The 13167-nt window shown below is 37.6% G+C and overlaps 1 protein-coding gene across 3 annotated transcripts in view; it reads left to right on the top strand.

Annotated features, from left to right (window-relative positions):
* LOC150099728 (uncharacterized) overlaps positions 1-13167 on the top strand; it is a 178126-nt gene that overhangs the window by 132189 nt on the left and 32770 nt on the right. For all 3 annotated transcript variants that reach the window (XM_090404047.1, XM_090404045.1, XM_090404046.1), the window contains one exon: positions 10050-10193. In XM_090404047.1, the coding sequence (XP_090260173.1) occupies positions 10050-10193 (144 nt within the window). The remainder of the gene's footprint in view (positions 1-10049; positions 10194-13167) is intronic.

The raw sequence follows: 13167 nt of genomic DNA, 5'->3' as shown, positions 1-13167 counted from the left end.
GGGAGAAGGGAGACAATGTCAGGTAACACTGAGCCCAGTGGAGTCTAGAAGGGATAATGCTGGGTATAGAAACAATGGCATTTATATGCTTTATACTAATGCCAGGAACATCCGGAATAAGGGAGAGGAATTGGTGGCGCAGATAGCATCAGCCTGGCCAAAAATTATTGCGATCACTGAGACGTGGTTGACAGAAGGGGATATAACAATAGGAATAGAAGTCGCTGGGTATAGCATTTTTCGTCAGGATAGGAGGGGAAAGCGTGGTGGTGGGGTGCTGCTTATGATAAGTGATGACCTATGTCCTCTAAGAGTGGAGAATTTGGAAGGAAGTGAGACAAATGATTTTGAGAGCGTATGGTGTGAGGTAGAGGTAGGCAAGACAGGATATTTAGTGGGGTGTTGCTACAGACCCAGGAGCACAGAGGATGGGGACCAGGAGATGTTTAGACAGCTAAGTTTGGCAAGTGCAAGAAGAATGATTGTTATGGGATATTTTAACTTCAGTAGTATAAATTGGAGAGAGGAAGATGCATGTAGCAATAGGGGAATGGAATTTCTACAATTCTTGAGGGACAAATGTCTTAGGCAACATGTAACAGAGGGAACAAGAGGTTCAAAAGTTTTGGATTTGGTTATAGCATCAGAAGAGTTGATAATAACTGAGTTGACGTCTCTCCCACCAGTTGGAGAGAGTGACCATATGGTGTTGACTTGGAAAATTAATAGACATGCAGGAGTATCAAAGAGACGGGAACTTATGTGGAATTATAAGGCAGGTGATTATAATAGTCTTAGATCAACTTCGGGAAGTTTCATGGAGGGAGGAATGGGAAGGCCGGGATATCACCAGTGCGTGGGAAATTGTGAAAAAATATTTGTTATCAGCAATGGTAAGTTGTATACCACGAGTGAAGAAGAGGACGCAATTTGGAGTAAAGTGGATGACAAACAATATTAAACAGGAATTGCATGCGAAAAAGAGGCTATGGAAGAGATATAAGGAGACAGGTGAAGAGATGCATGAGGAATATAAGACACAGGCCAGAAGAGTGACTAGTGTGGTAAGGAAAACGAAACTGGAATATGAGAGGAGATTGGCCCTAAGATCCAAAGAAAATCCTAGGGAATTTTTTAGCTATGTTGCCAGTAGGAGGAGAAATGACTGTGAAAAAATGATGTTGTGGGATAAAAATGGGAATAGAGTGACTGATGCAGAGGACATAGTGGAATTGTTCAATGAACACTTTATTGGAGTATTTCATCCTAGAGGAGTCAGTTTTAATGCTAGAGGGATAGGACTGGTTCGAGGTCTGGAGGTACAGGAGGAGAGTGTGTTTCAGATACTGAGTACTCTGGATGTCAGTAAAGCTGTGGGACTGGATGGTATTTCACCACGAGTTTTGAGAGAATGTGCTAGGGAATTGACAGTACCTTTAACGTGGCTTTTCAATCAAAGTCTGGCTTTGGCAAAGGTGCCCAGGGAATGGAAGGAAGGTAAGATAGTGCCATTGCATAAAGGTGGTAACAGTCTGGAAGTGTCTAATTATAGGCCAGTCTGTGTGTCATCAGTAGTTGTTAAGATCTTGGAGAAAGTAGTGAGGGACCGTATACAGCATTGGGCAGATGAGGGTAATGTTATCTGTGAGAATCAACATGGATTTGTGAAAGGACGCTCTTGTTTTAGCAATATGCTAGCCTTTTATAATAAAGTTACAAGAACATTAGATGAGGGAAAGGCATATACTGCAATTTTCTTAGACTTGGCGAAGGCATTTGACAGGGTGCCACATGATAGGCTGATATTTAAGTTGCAGCACATGGGTCTGGATGTCAGATTGGTCAACTGAATTCAGGATTGGCTGTCTGATAGGTATCAGAGAGTTGTGTATGGTGGAGCAGTTTCCAGGAGGCAGAGGGTTACAAGTGGGGTCCCACAGGGCTCAGTACTAGGGCCTATATTGTTTAACCTTTATATCAATGACATAGCCAGTGGATTGCAGGGGGATATTCAGTTGTTTGCGGATGATGCGAAGCTGGGAAGGATTATTAGTAATAGTGCAGATGTGGTAGCCCTGCAAGAGGATTTAAATAAGCTAGATAGATTGGCAAATGAATGGGGGTGTCAGTTTAATGCAGCAAAATGTAAGGTCTTGAGGTTTGGGAAACATCGATGGGATGCTGCATACTCTGTGGGAGGAGTTATACTGGAGGAAGTAGGGGAGACAAGAGATCTGGGGTTGATGATTGATAGAAACCTGAAGTTTAGGGGACATATTGCAAAGGTGGTGAAGGTAACACAGAGGATTGCTGCTATTATGAGAAGGACACTGACCTGCAGAGATAAGAGGGTTATCATTCCGTTGTATAAGTCTCTGATCAGACCACACTTGGACTATTGTTCTCAGATTTGGTTCCCAGGATTTGAAGGGGATAAATTAACTGTGGAAAGGATACAAAGACAGATGACAAAGATGGTTTCAGGACTGTACAAGGATAGTTATGAGGATCGGCTGAGAGAATGTGGACTGCAGAGTTTGGCGGATAGAAGAAGGAGAGGTGATATGATTGAGACTTTTAAACTGTTGAGAGGTGGTTACAGGGTTGACACTGGGGAGTTCTTTTGCTTGGTTGATCAGCGGGAAGGAGTGATGACAAGAGGCCATCCCTGGAAGTTACGAAAGGAAACTGTGTGCAAGAGGGTAAGGAGTGGTTTCTTTGTGTGGAGGGTGGTTGAGCCGTGGAATGCATTGCCTGATGGAGTGGTGGGAGCGAGAACGGTCAGTGAGTTTAAAGAGTGGTATGATAGACTTTGTGTTTCTCAGGGGGGGGACCTCCCCTCGATGAGTCTTGACAGACTTTATGTCATAGAAAGGACCTCCCTCAATGAGTCTTTTGACTCCTTGGAGGCCTGAATAATAATAATAATAATAATAATTACATCCTCTTATGAAATGATCAGATTTAAAACTCTCAAGCCTTGCTTGCCCTCCTTTACATGCTGCCTGAGATAGTTGTCTCTCAAGAACTTAAGAAATTCATTTCCCTTATTCCCAAATGCTAGCTCTTCATTCTAACCTATACTGCCAAAATGAAAATTGCTCATAATAATCACTCTTCCTTTGTCAATAATCCAAGTTGTTTATACATTTCTTCATCACCACTCTCAAATTTCATGGCCTATAGCAACATTCAACTAAATATGTCTTGCTGTTGACCTCCACCTTACACCACACTGTCTCATAACCAGTGCCACTGTTCCCTTGTTCATGTCTACTTCATGTGGAAATAATTCCCCTGCTATTATTTTTAGCACTCCATCTCCCTTCTTGCCTTTTTTGTCCTTAAGAAGAACACTGTATCCTTCTACTTCTATTCCTATTAGGATATCATCTTCATTCAACTATGTTTCACTTATTCCAACAATTTAGGGTGAATAAACTCATTCCATGAAAACATTTCATCTCCTTTATTTCTGATACTTTTGTCATTTGTAAATAAACACTGCAGTTAACTTTTGGGTCTATAACCAGTCCTACCCAAGCCAGTTGTTAGTTGTGATTTCCTCATCACACCTGTCTCTGCCCAGTCACCTTTCTCACTGATTACCACTGTTGGAACGTCCTTCTTGACTCTGTGGTTTGTCATCTTGTTGTAATGTTGTTCTTAATAAAATCAATTAATTGCTGGTTGATTATTAATCAAAATGTAGGGAAATTTATATTTATACTGCACCACCCTATATTTAGATTAGTCTATATAAATAGTAGAATCAAGTTTCAATTAACTTAGCAGTCTCCTTATTCATACAGGCTGAATTTAATATTTTTCACTTAGGGCTCCCCCAAGGTTCGAACTTTTTATGAATGCAATGAAAAAGAATCAGGAACACACAATATTGAAATCAACAAAACAAAACATTTAATACAAGGTAATATGACAAATACATAAATTTAACTCCGAAAATAAGATAATACAATTAACTTAGTTCTTCAGGTCAAAACATTCATATTAAATTAGACTTCAAATCTTCAGATATAAACTTCACAATTCTCTCAATAACAAAGGTTGTTCACGCGGATCAATATTACAGAATTTCTTGCTAAATAAATTTGCTGGGATCACTTAGCTACACTCTATATTTAACACTAAGCAACACTTATAACATTATTAATCGCGGTAGTTATTTCTTCAAGGGAAATTATTTCAACTTCTAACTTCGGCTAAATTCAGTGAAACGCCACAGTAAATGTTAGGATATTCGAGACGGAACTATCACTTAAACCTTCACATTGAAATAAATTAAATAGGACTGTTCTTACCGGAATTAATCCTTAGCACATCAGATTCAATGTAAGCACATTTCAAACTATATTCACTTGTTACTTCAATGGAACACTATTCAAAAGAATTCTTCAAGGAGATAACTGAATTATTATTTATCGTGCTACACAATTCTTGACGGCTTACTATAGGGCAGAATAATTATTCCATGTTTACTACTGTATAACAAATTGAGCTTTGTACAATCTTTTTTTAAAGTGATATAGGAATACGTAGTAATTCTAAAACTTAGTGAATTTATTCTGAATCTTCTATTAATTTATTCTAAAAATTTAATATAACTAAAATCTACATTTGACGTTTCGACCTTTATGTCAAGGTCATCTTCTGGAGCATAAAACTATACACAGGAAACAAGCTACACTACAATCAAACTGGTTTGTTAAAGATACTGACCAACCGCTACAACAATTGTTGGCCTGACCTCTGGTGAAAAAAAAAAAAAAAAAAATTATACATCAACGCTAGAGTCCTATTATTAGTGTTATCTGTTGGTTGTAGAAATACATTGGGCGCAACACCATAGCCATATACATATATTAACATCATGATTATACTTGTACATTCCAGCCAGTTGGTATGAAATGGTTTCTAATACTAGCTGAAGATTAGAGTCCTGACTTATGCTGGATCTTATATATTAGTTTTTAAAGTTTCTAAAGTTTTTATTCAAACATGGTAGTTGTCTCCATAATTTTCAAAAATGCATTCGGATCACCGTGTAAGCTTAAAAGAAAGGATTAACATTAAGTTTGCTCAACTCCCCATACAGCTCTTGCTCACTTACAGTAAGTTACTCCTCCCCATCATCAACTGCTCTCAATCTCTCTGTGAAGTCACATTCACAAGAATGAAAGACCTTTATAACTGGTAATTAGTTTATGGAATTAACAACGCATATAAAGTATATTAATTAAAGGTAACTTTAATAAATAACCTCTATATTTCGGCAACGTCACGTTGCCATCTTCAGGAACATAAAGATATGGTATGTGCACGCAGGCACTAACAAAAGCAAATGAGGAAGAAAGCAAGAAACTAATATTGTTCCTACAGTCCTAATGGTGCCCTCTGGTGGGCTAATTTGGTTGACTTGGCAGTTGGGCTGAAGATCTCAAAATGTAAGTCTCCCAAATTTGGGGTAATTTTATGCACCCAAATTTGTTGAGGTTAGGAACGTTTTTTAGAGCTGATGAAGATTCCTTGAATAATCTTTCGTATTTAAACTTGCTGCGGTGTATTATTTTCTTCCAACGAATTCTATGGTGGGTATCTAAGGCATGGTCTGCCAGCCCAGAGCGGCTGTACTGTACTGGCAGACCATACCTTAGATACCCACCATAGAGTTTGTTGGAAGAAAACGAAGAAAACAAAAATAATACACCGCAGCAAGTTTAAATACGAAAGATTATTCAAGGAATCTTCATCAGCTCTAAAAAACGTTCCTAACCTCAACAAATTTGGGTGCATGAAATTACCCCAAATTTGGGAGACTTGCATTTTGAGATCTTCAGCCCAACTGCCAAGTCAACCAAATTAGCCCACCAGAGGGCACCGTTAGGACTGTAGGAACAATATTAGTTTCTTGCTTTCTTCCTCATTTGCTTTTGTTAGTGCCTGCGTGCACATACCATATATTTATGTTCCTGAAGATGGCAACGTGACGTTGCCGAAATATAGAAGTTATTTATTAAAGTTACCTTTAATTAATATACTTTATATGCGTTGTTAATTCCGTAAACTAATTACCAGTTATGTATGACTAACGTATAACCTTGCTACCAGGAAAGACCTTTATGAACTGCTCATTAAGTAACTCCACTATATCTTCTGCAACAGCTGTCCTTATTTTCTCCAATCAGTGTCATCCTTTCAGCATCATTCTATTTTTTGCTTGCTACATATCGAAAGAACTCCTTAGGGTTCTGTTTGGCTTCATTAGCTAACTGCTGTTCATACCTCTCTTTAGCTATCCTCACCAATCAAGTCACCCACCTTGCCTGTTCTTTGTAGTCCTCATGGAATTGGTTATTTCCACTTCTCTTATGCTGACTCCATAATGCTCTTTTTCTCTGTAACGCATGCTTAATCTCTTTATTCATCCATTTCACACCAACCTTATTTAACCTTCTCACCCTTGGAATACATTTAGCCATTGCATCTACTAGATAGTTTTTGAAAATCCCCCAAGCTGCATTGATCTCTTTTCCAGCTAACTCCTCATTCCATGCTACACCTGCAAGCTGTCTTCTGAGCTCTTCATAATCACCGCCCTTCTAATTTCACATATACCCTTTTCTCACAGAGGTCCTCACACTGCTGGCAACCACCCAGGTAATCACTTCATGGTCACTTTCACCAATTGGAGGGTGATTGAACACCTCATTTATAATTACATCCTCTGATGAGATGTTCAAATCCAAGACCCTCAATTCTCGTGTGCCTTCTGTTACATACTGTCTGTATTAGCTGTCCCTCAAAAACTCAAGAAACTCATTTTCTCTACTTCCAGTTGGAATCTCATCATCCCAGTCTATATTGCCATAATTAAAATTGCCCGTAATGATCACCCTTTTCTTATTTGCTTGGCTAATTTGATTATACATTTCATAGTCACTACCATCCACATTTCCAGGTGTATAGCAACATCCAACCAAGTATTTCATTCTATTCACCTCTATCTCACACCATACTGCCTGAAAGCCACTGACACTTCCCTCTTGCATCTCAACTTTGTATGGACATAACTCTTTTTCTATCATCAATAGCTCTCCCCCTCCCTTTTTACCCTTTCTATCCTCACAAAATAGATCATAACCTTCCATCTCTATTCCTGTCCTTATTCCCAAATTATCTCTTCATACCAGTCTATACCACTATAATGAAAATCGCCCATGATAATCACCCTTTCTTTGTTCACTAACCAAGTTGTTTATACATTTCTTCATCACCACCCTCAAAATTTCATGGCCTATTGCAACAGCCAACTAAATACACTCATGTTTATAGAAACCACATCACCTGCTGTAACCATATTTTTGGTAAGTAAATTTGAGTGACTATTTAAAAAGGGATAATAACACAATAATTGTCACATATAATGATAAAGGTATATAACATTTTTTTTTATTAATATTTGGCTCTTTTTAGTACAAGATGTGACATAATTAAGGAGATGTCAACAAACTTGACAAATTTGCAAATATTTCTAAATGGAGTGGACAGTGATATTTTCACTGGAGACACAAATGTCAGTATTAAAATTTAGTTCAACTACACAGTTTCACTAACATTCAAAGCTAAAAAATTCACTCCTGCCTCTATTACAGCATGGCATAGGTGGGGCATTAACAAAATCAATTTCCTGGATGCAACTATCAGTTCATGGTTCTGTCCCCTTATAATGGCTTCTTGGAGTTCCCAATGTGTTTTCAGCTTCTTCTTATGTATTTCAATCTCCATTTAGTACTACAAATTCTCAGTGGGGGAGGGGGGGGGGGTTGAGATCTGGACTGATCCTAGCCACAGTAGTAGCTGAATCAAGTGTTCATTGACCACTTATTATATACATTTTAAGGTTATAATAGCATTACTTACAATTCTTGCTCTATGACTCTGTCCCTTGCATAGGAAGAGAATCATAGAGCCATAGTCATAGAGTCATAGTCACCCCAAAAGATGCAGTTTGTCGTTACAGTAAAGTAGTCTCAGAGAGTCTCAACAATTCTAAAATTTTCTGGTACACTTGTGCATTCACTGAACATTTCATGTGCGTTTGTGAAATGCATGCGACCAACACCATGATACAACATACAGCCCAGATCATCTGACTGGCTGAGAATTTGACTGTTAACACCAGACAGTCAGGGTTGAATTTTTCTTCTGATCACCATTTCTCGTCAGAAAAAAAAAGTACTCTTTTCTACTCATCAGGGGTCAATTTGGCATATTCTTTGCACCAATTTAACCAAACCAATGATTTTTTTGGTTAATAAGGCTTATTTTTAGCCCTTATTAATTTATGGCACCTGGCTATCAGTCCCTGTTGAATGAGTCTTTCTCCTGACAGTTATAGAGCTTGCCATAATTCAGTTCTCTGGATGATGCACTGTGATTTTTGAGGCAGAGCTGCTTTAGAACTCGATCTTGGCATGGTGTAGACAGCGGCTTTCTTCCTGTCCTCTTCTTCCTTTCAGCAGATCCAATTTCCTTCCCTTTCAGAAGCAGCCATACCACAGTAGATCAACTACAGGACACCTTTTAACTATTTTGCGAGAGAAATAGCTTTCTCTATTCAAATAAAGCTTGAATCACACTTTTTCTGTGAGGGGTTAACCATGCATAACTAGTCAGTGGTCTCAGCAGAAAAATGCAAAAAACTAGCTCTTGCTGTCTATTTATAGCACAAAACACAAAAATTCTTATGAAATAGCAGCAACTATTACATTATACAGAAATCCATGATAGATGAGGCAATACAATGAAATGGCTAATGATAAACCGATGAAAATGACCATTTAACTACTAAAAACTATATTTATGTAAAGTGATGCAGTTTCTATGAACATGAGTGCGTGTCTCCCGTCAACCTCCACTTCACACCACACTGCCTCATAACCATTGCCACTTCCCTCTTTCATCTTTACCTTATGTGGACAGAAAATTCTCCTGCTATCATCAGAAGCATCCCCCCCCACCCTTCTATCCACACAAAAACACTGTACACTTCCATTTCTATTCCTGTTAGAATATCATCTTCATTCAACCATGTTTCACTTATTCAAATGATTTTGGGGCAAATAAACTCAAATGAAACCATTTCATCTCCCTTATTTCTGATACTTGTGGCATTTGTAAATAAACATAGCAGTTCACTTTTAGGTCTATAGTCTTAAGTGTTGGTTGTGATTTCCCCAGCGCTCAGACTCAACTTTCCCACCAATTCTGATCTATTCCATTTCTATGCTGATCATCCCCATACACACATTCACTGCTACTTTCAACATCCACTCTCCCTATGCCACATCTGTCTGTACACCCAGGCTCTCCCCCCCCCCCTTGTTTAATTGTTCCTCTTGCATTCCCATTCTCTTCTCTCACACTACTACTACTATTTCCATTGCGAAGCACTAGAATTATTGCAGTCATTACTTAATTTTCTGGCTTTCAAAGTATCTTGCATTTCTAGCACTCACAAGTTTCAGAAATACAAGACATATTCATTATATTAATTGAAACAAATCAACACATTTTGTTTATTTGTTTCAATTTCATAAAAACAAATTGCTGAAAATTTATTTTATCTCTTCATTGATATAGTTAGAAAAATTTTTTTTAAAAAAATTCCATATTTATTGTCTTCAGTAGCAAATTCATGACTGTTTTTATTTTATTATCTATGTATTATCCATTTCATGTATAGTGAACATAGTAAATGCTATTTTATAAACAAACTTGCCTGCTATAACAAACTGTCAAAAAGTACTGAATGAAGTAATTTAAGCACAATGCTATTCTAAAGAAAATTCATTATGCAAACTATTCCTATGGTTCCCCCCCTACAAATTTTCTATAATGAAATTGTTGAACAAAGACTGAAAAATCTCTCATTCATTCCAAAACTCACTCTTTCATTGAATTTACATTAGACTTATGTTTTTTGATAGAATTGATTTCTTTAATTTATTTCTTTGTTTCCATCAAAGGAGGAAAGTGAATTGGAGAATTCTGATAACGATGACGTAGATTATAATGATTATAATGATGGAGAACAGAAAGATATAAATAGAAACACATCTAGTTCAGAAAGTGATGAAAACTCAGATGCAAGTAGTTATGCTGAAGGAAAGGTAAATATTTAAAATTTCATTTTATAATGAAAAATGGAATAGCATTAAACTAGTTATTTGTACACACTCGAGGTACCCTTATTATTATTATTCAGTACCTCCATGGAATCACATGGCTAATTTTGGGAGGCCCATCCTACATAGCATAAAGTCTATCATACCACCCCTTGAACTCATTCACCGTTTATGCTCTCGCCAATCTATCAGGCAATGCATTCCATGGACCAACCATCCTCTATGGAAAAAGCCGCTCCTCACCCTCTTGCTTATGACTTATTCTTGCTACTCCAGTGATAGCCCTTTGTCCTCTTACCCACGAAAGAACTCTCCAGTGTGAATCCTATAACAAACTTTCAACAGTTTAAATGTATCAATCATATCACCTTTTTTTCTTCTTCTATTTACCAAACTTTGCAGTCCACATTACCTCAGTCTATCCTCATTACTAACATTGTACAGTTCTAATATCATTTTTGTTATTTGCCTCTGTACTCTTTCCAAGCTTAATTTATCTACTTCAAATCCAGCGGACCAAATCTTAGAAAAATAATCCAAGTGGCCTGATCAGGCTTTATACAATGGAATCGCAACTCTTCCATCTCTGCTGGTCATCATCCTACTCAGTATTGCAGCAGTCCTACTTGGTTACCAAGGTCCCTTTCCTCCTCCACTTCCTCTAGTACAGTTCTGCTAATAGAGTATGCAGCTGCCTATTGATGGATCCCAAATTTCAAGAGCTTACATTTAATTAAATTAAACTGACACCTTATCATTTACCCATCTGCCCAGCTTATTCAAATCCTCCTGAAGGGCTACCACATCTGCACTGTTACTAATAACCTTTCACAACTTCACATCATCATCAATGGAACCCTCACTTTTAACCTTCTGCTTTCTTAATACTGCTCCATCATACACAACTCTCTGATATCTATTAGACAGCCAATCACAATCCAATACACTAATAACCTGACATCTAATTCCACGTGTGTTGTAACTTAAATATCAGCTTATCATATGGCATCCTGTCCAACCTTTTTAAAATAAAAAAAAAATGGCAGCATATGCCTTTCCCTCATCAACCACTTTTTATTGCTTTATTATAAAAGGCAGATTACAAAAACTAGAGCACACCTTAACAAATCCATGCTGACCTTCACAGAAAACATTTTCCTTGTCAGCTCAATACTGTATATGATGTGTCACTAATTTTGCCAAAATCTTAACTACAGAAGAAATAAGCATTGGTCTACAGTTTGACACTTCCATTCTACTACACTTTTTTTGCAATTGCACTATCTTACCCTCCTTCCAATCCTTGGACAATTTTCCCATAACTAGATTCTCATTGAAAAGCCAACTCAATGGATCTATCAGTTCTTTAGCACATTCTCTCAAAACATGTGGCAAAATCCCATCCACTCCCATTGCTTTATCGACATCCAGAGTACTTAGTATTTGAAACACCCTCCTCTCATTCATTTCCAAGCCTTGAACCTTTCCCATCCTTCTAGTAATAAAACTTACATTTCTAGGATGAAACATCCCAATAAAATGATCGTTAAACAATTCCACTTTGTCCTCTGCATCAGTCACTCTTACTCCCATTTTTGTTTAACAGTGTCATTCTTCTACAATCATTTCTCTTCTTACTCAGAACATAACAAAAGTATTTCTTTGGATTTTTGTTGCATCTCAGAGATGATCTCTTTTCATATTCAAGCCTCCTTTACTATGCTAGTCACTTTCCTGACTTGAGTCTTATACTGTCCATGCATCTACTCTCCACCCCCATCCTTATACTTCTTCCATAACCTCTTTTTCATCTGCAGTTCCTGTTTGATATCATTTGTCATCTACTTTACACCAAATTGTGTTCTCTTTTTCACTCAAGTATACAACTAGCCATTGCTACTAATAAATATTTCTTCACTAATTCCCATGCACAGAAGGGCAAGATGATATCTTGCCATTCCAATTCCTTAATCCACTGATCCATGCAATTGCTCTAAGCTGAATTCTAAGATTATTATAATCACCTGCCTTATAATTTCCACATAAATTCTTTTCTCCTAGATACTTATGCATGTCTGTTCATCCCCAAAGTTAAGACTATGTGGTCACTCTCTCCAACAGAGTTAGGGATGCCATCTCAGTTACAATCAGATCATCCGATGCTTGTCCAAATCCAAACCTGTTGAACCTTGTGTTCCTTCTACTACATGTTTCCTATGTATCAAGAATTCCAGAAATTCTATTCCATACTACTACATGCTTTTTCCAGTTTCCAATTTATTCTGCCGTAATTAAAATCCCCCATAATTATCACTAATTTTGCATTTGACAGACTCAAGTGCTCAAATATTTCCTGCTCTTCACCCTCTCTGTTCCCTGACTTAAAACCTTTAATGCCATTTTAATACTCTACCACTACATTTTCTTTCCTATCCTGCTGAAAAATGCTATACCCTGCTACTCGGTCCTTGTACCTACCATAACAATCATCTCATGAAATCTTTCACCCTGGTTAATTGCCATGGTCACACTGTTTATCATTCCTGTGGGCAGGCATTCCTCTGCATCCTGTTTTACACTCCATGTATCATTGAATCTGCATACATCACACCTCTGATTGCTACATCCCTTCCTTGCTCACTTTTGAATATATTATCCTCTGTCAATCATGTTTCACTGATGCCAATAATCTTTGGACAGGCAGATGCTATTTAGTGCCACCAATTCATCTTCTTTATTCCTAATACTCCTGGCATTTGTATAAAAAAACATAAATACTTTGTCAGTGTTTCTATTTCTATTATTATTCCCTTGAGACTTCATTGGACTGCATTACACCACACATCCCTCTCCTCTTCTCCCAAATGACTATACCTACAAGAGGCCATTTCTGCTACCATCCATCCTGACAACTTAAGTTTCCCGGCATTAACTCTCTCACTTGCCAAGAGAACAACAT

The sequence above is a fragment of the Typopeltis vanoorti genome, chromosome 14, assembly GCF_054136105.1.
Source record: "Typopeltis vanoorti isolate ZY-2024b chromosome 14, IOZ_Tvanoo_1.0, whole genome shotgun sequence".
NCBI classification, from domain to species: domain Eukaryota; kingdom Metazoa; phylum Arthropoda; class Arachnida; order Uropygi; family Thelyphonidae; genus Typopeltis; species Typopeltis vanoorti.
This window is presented reverse-complemented; position numbering and strand designations above follow the sequence as displayed.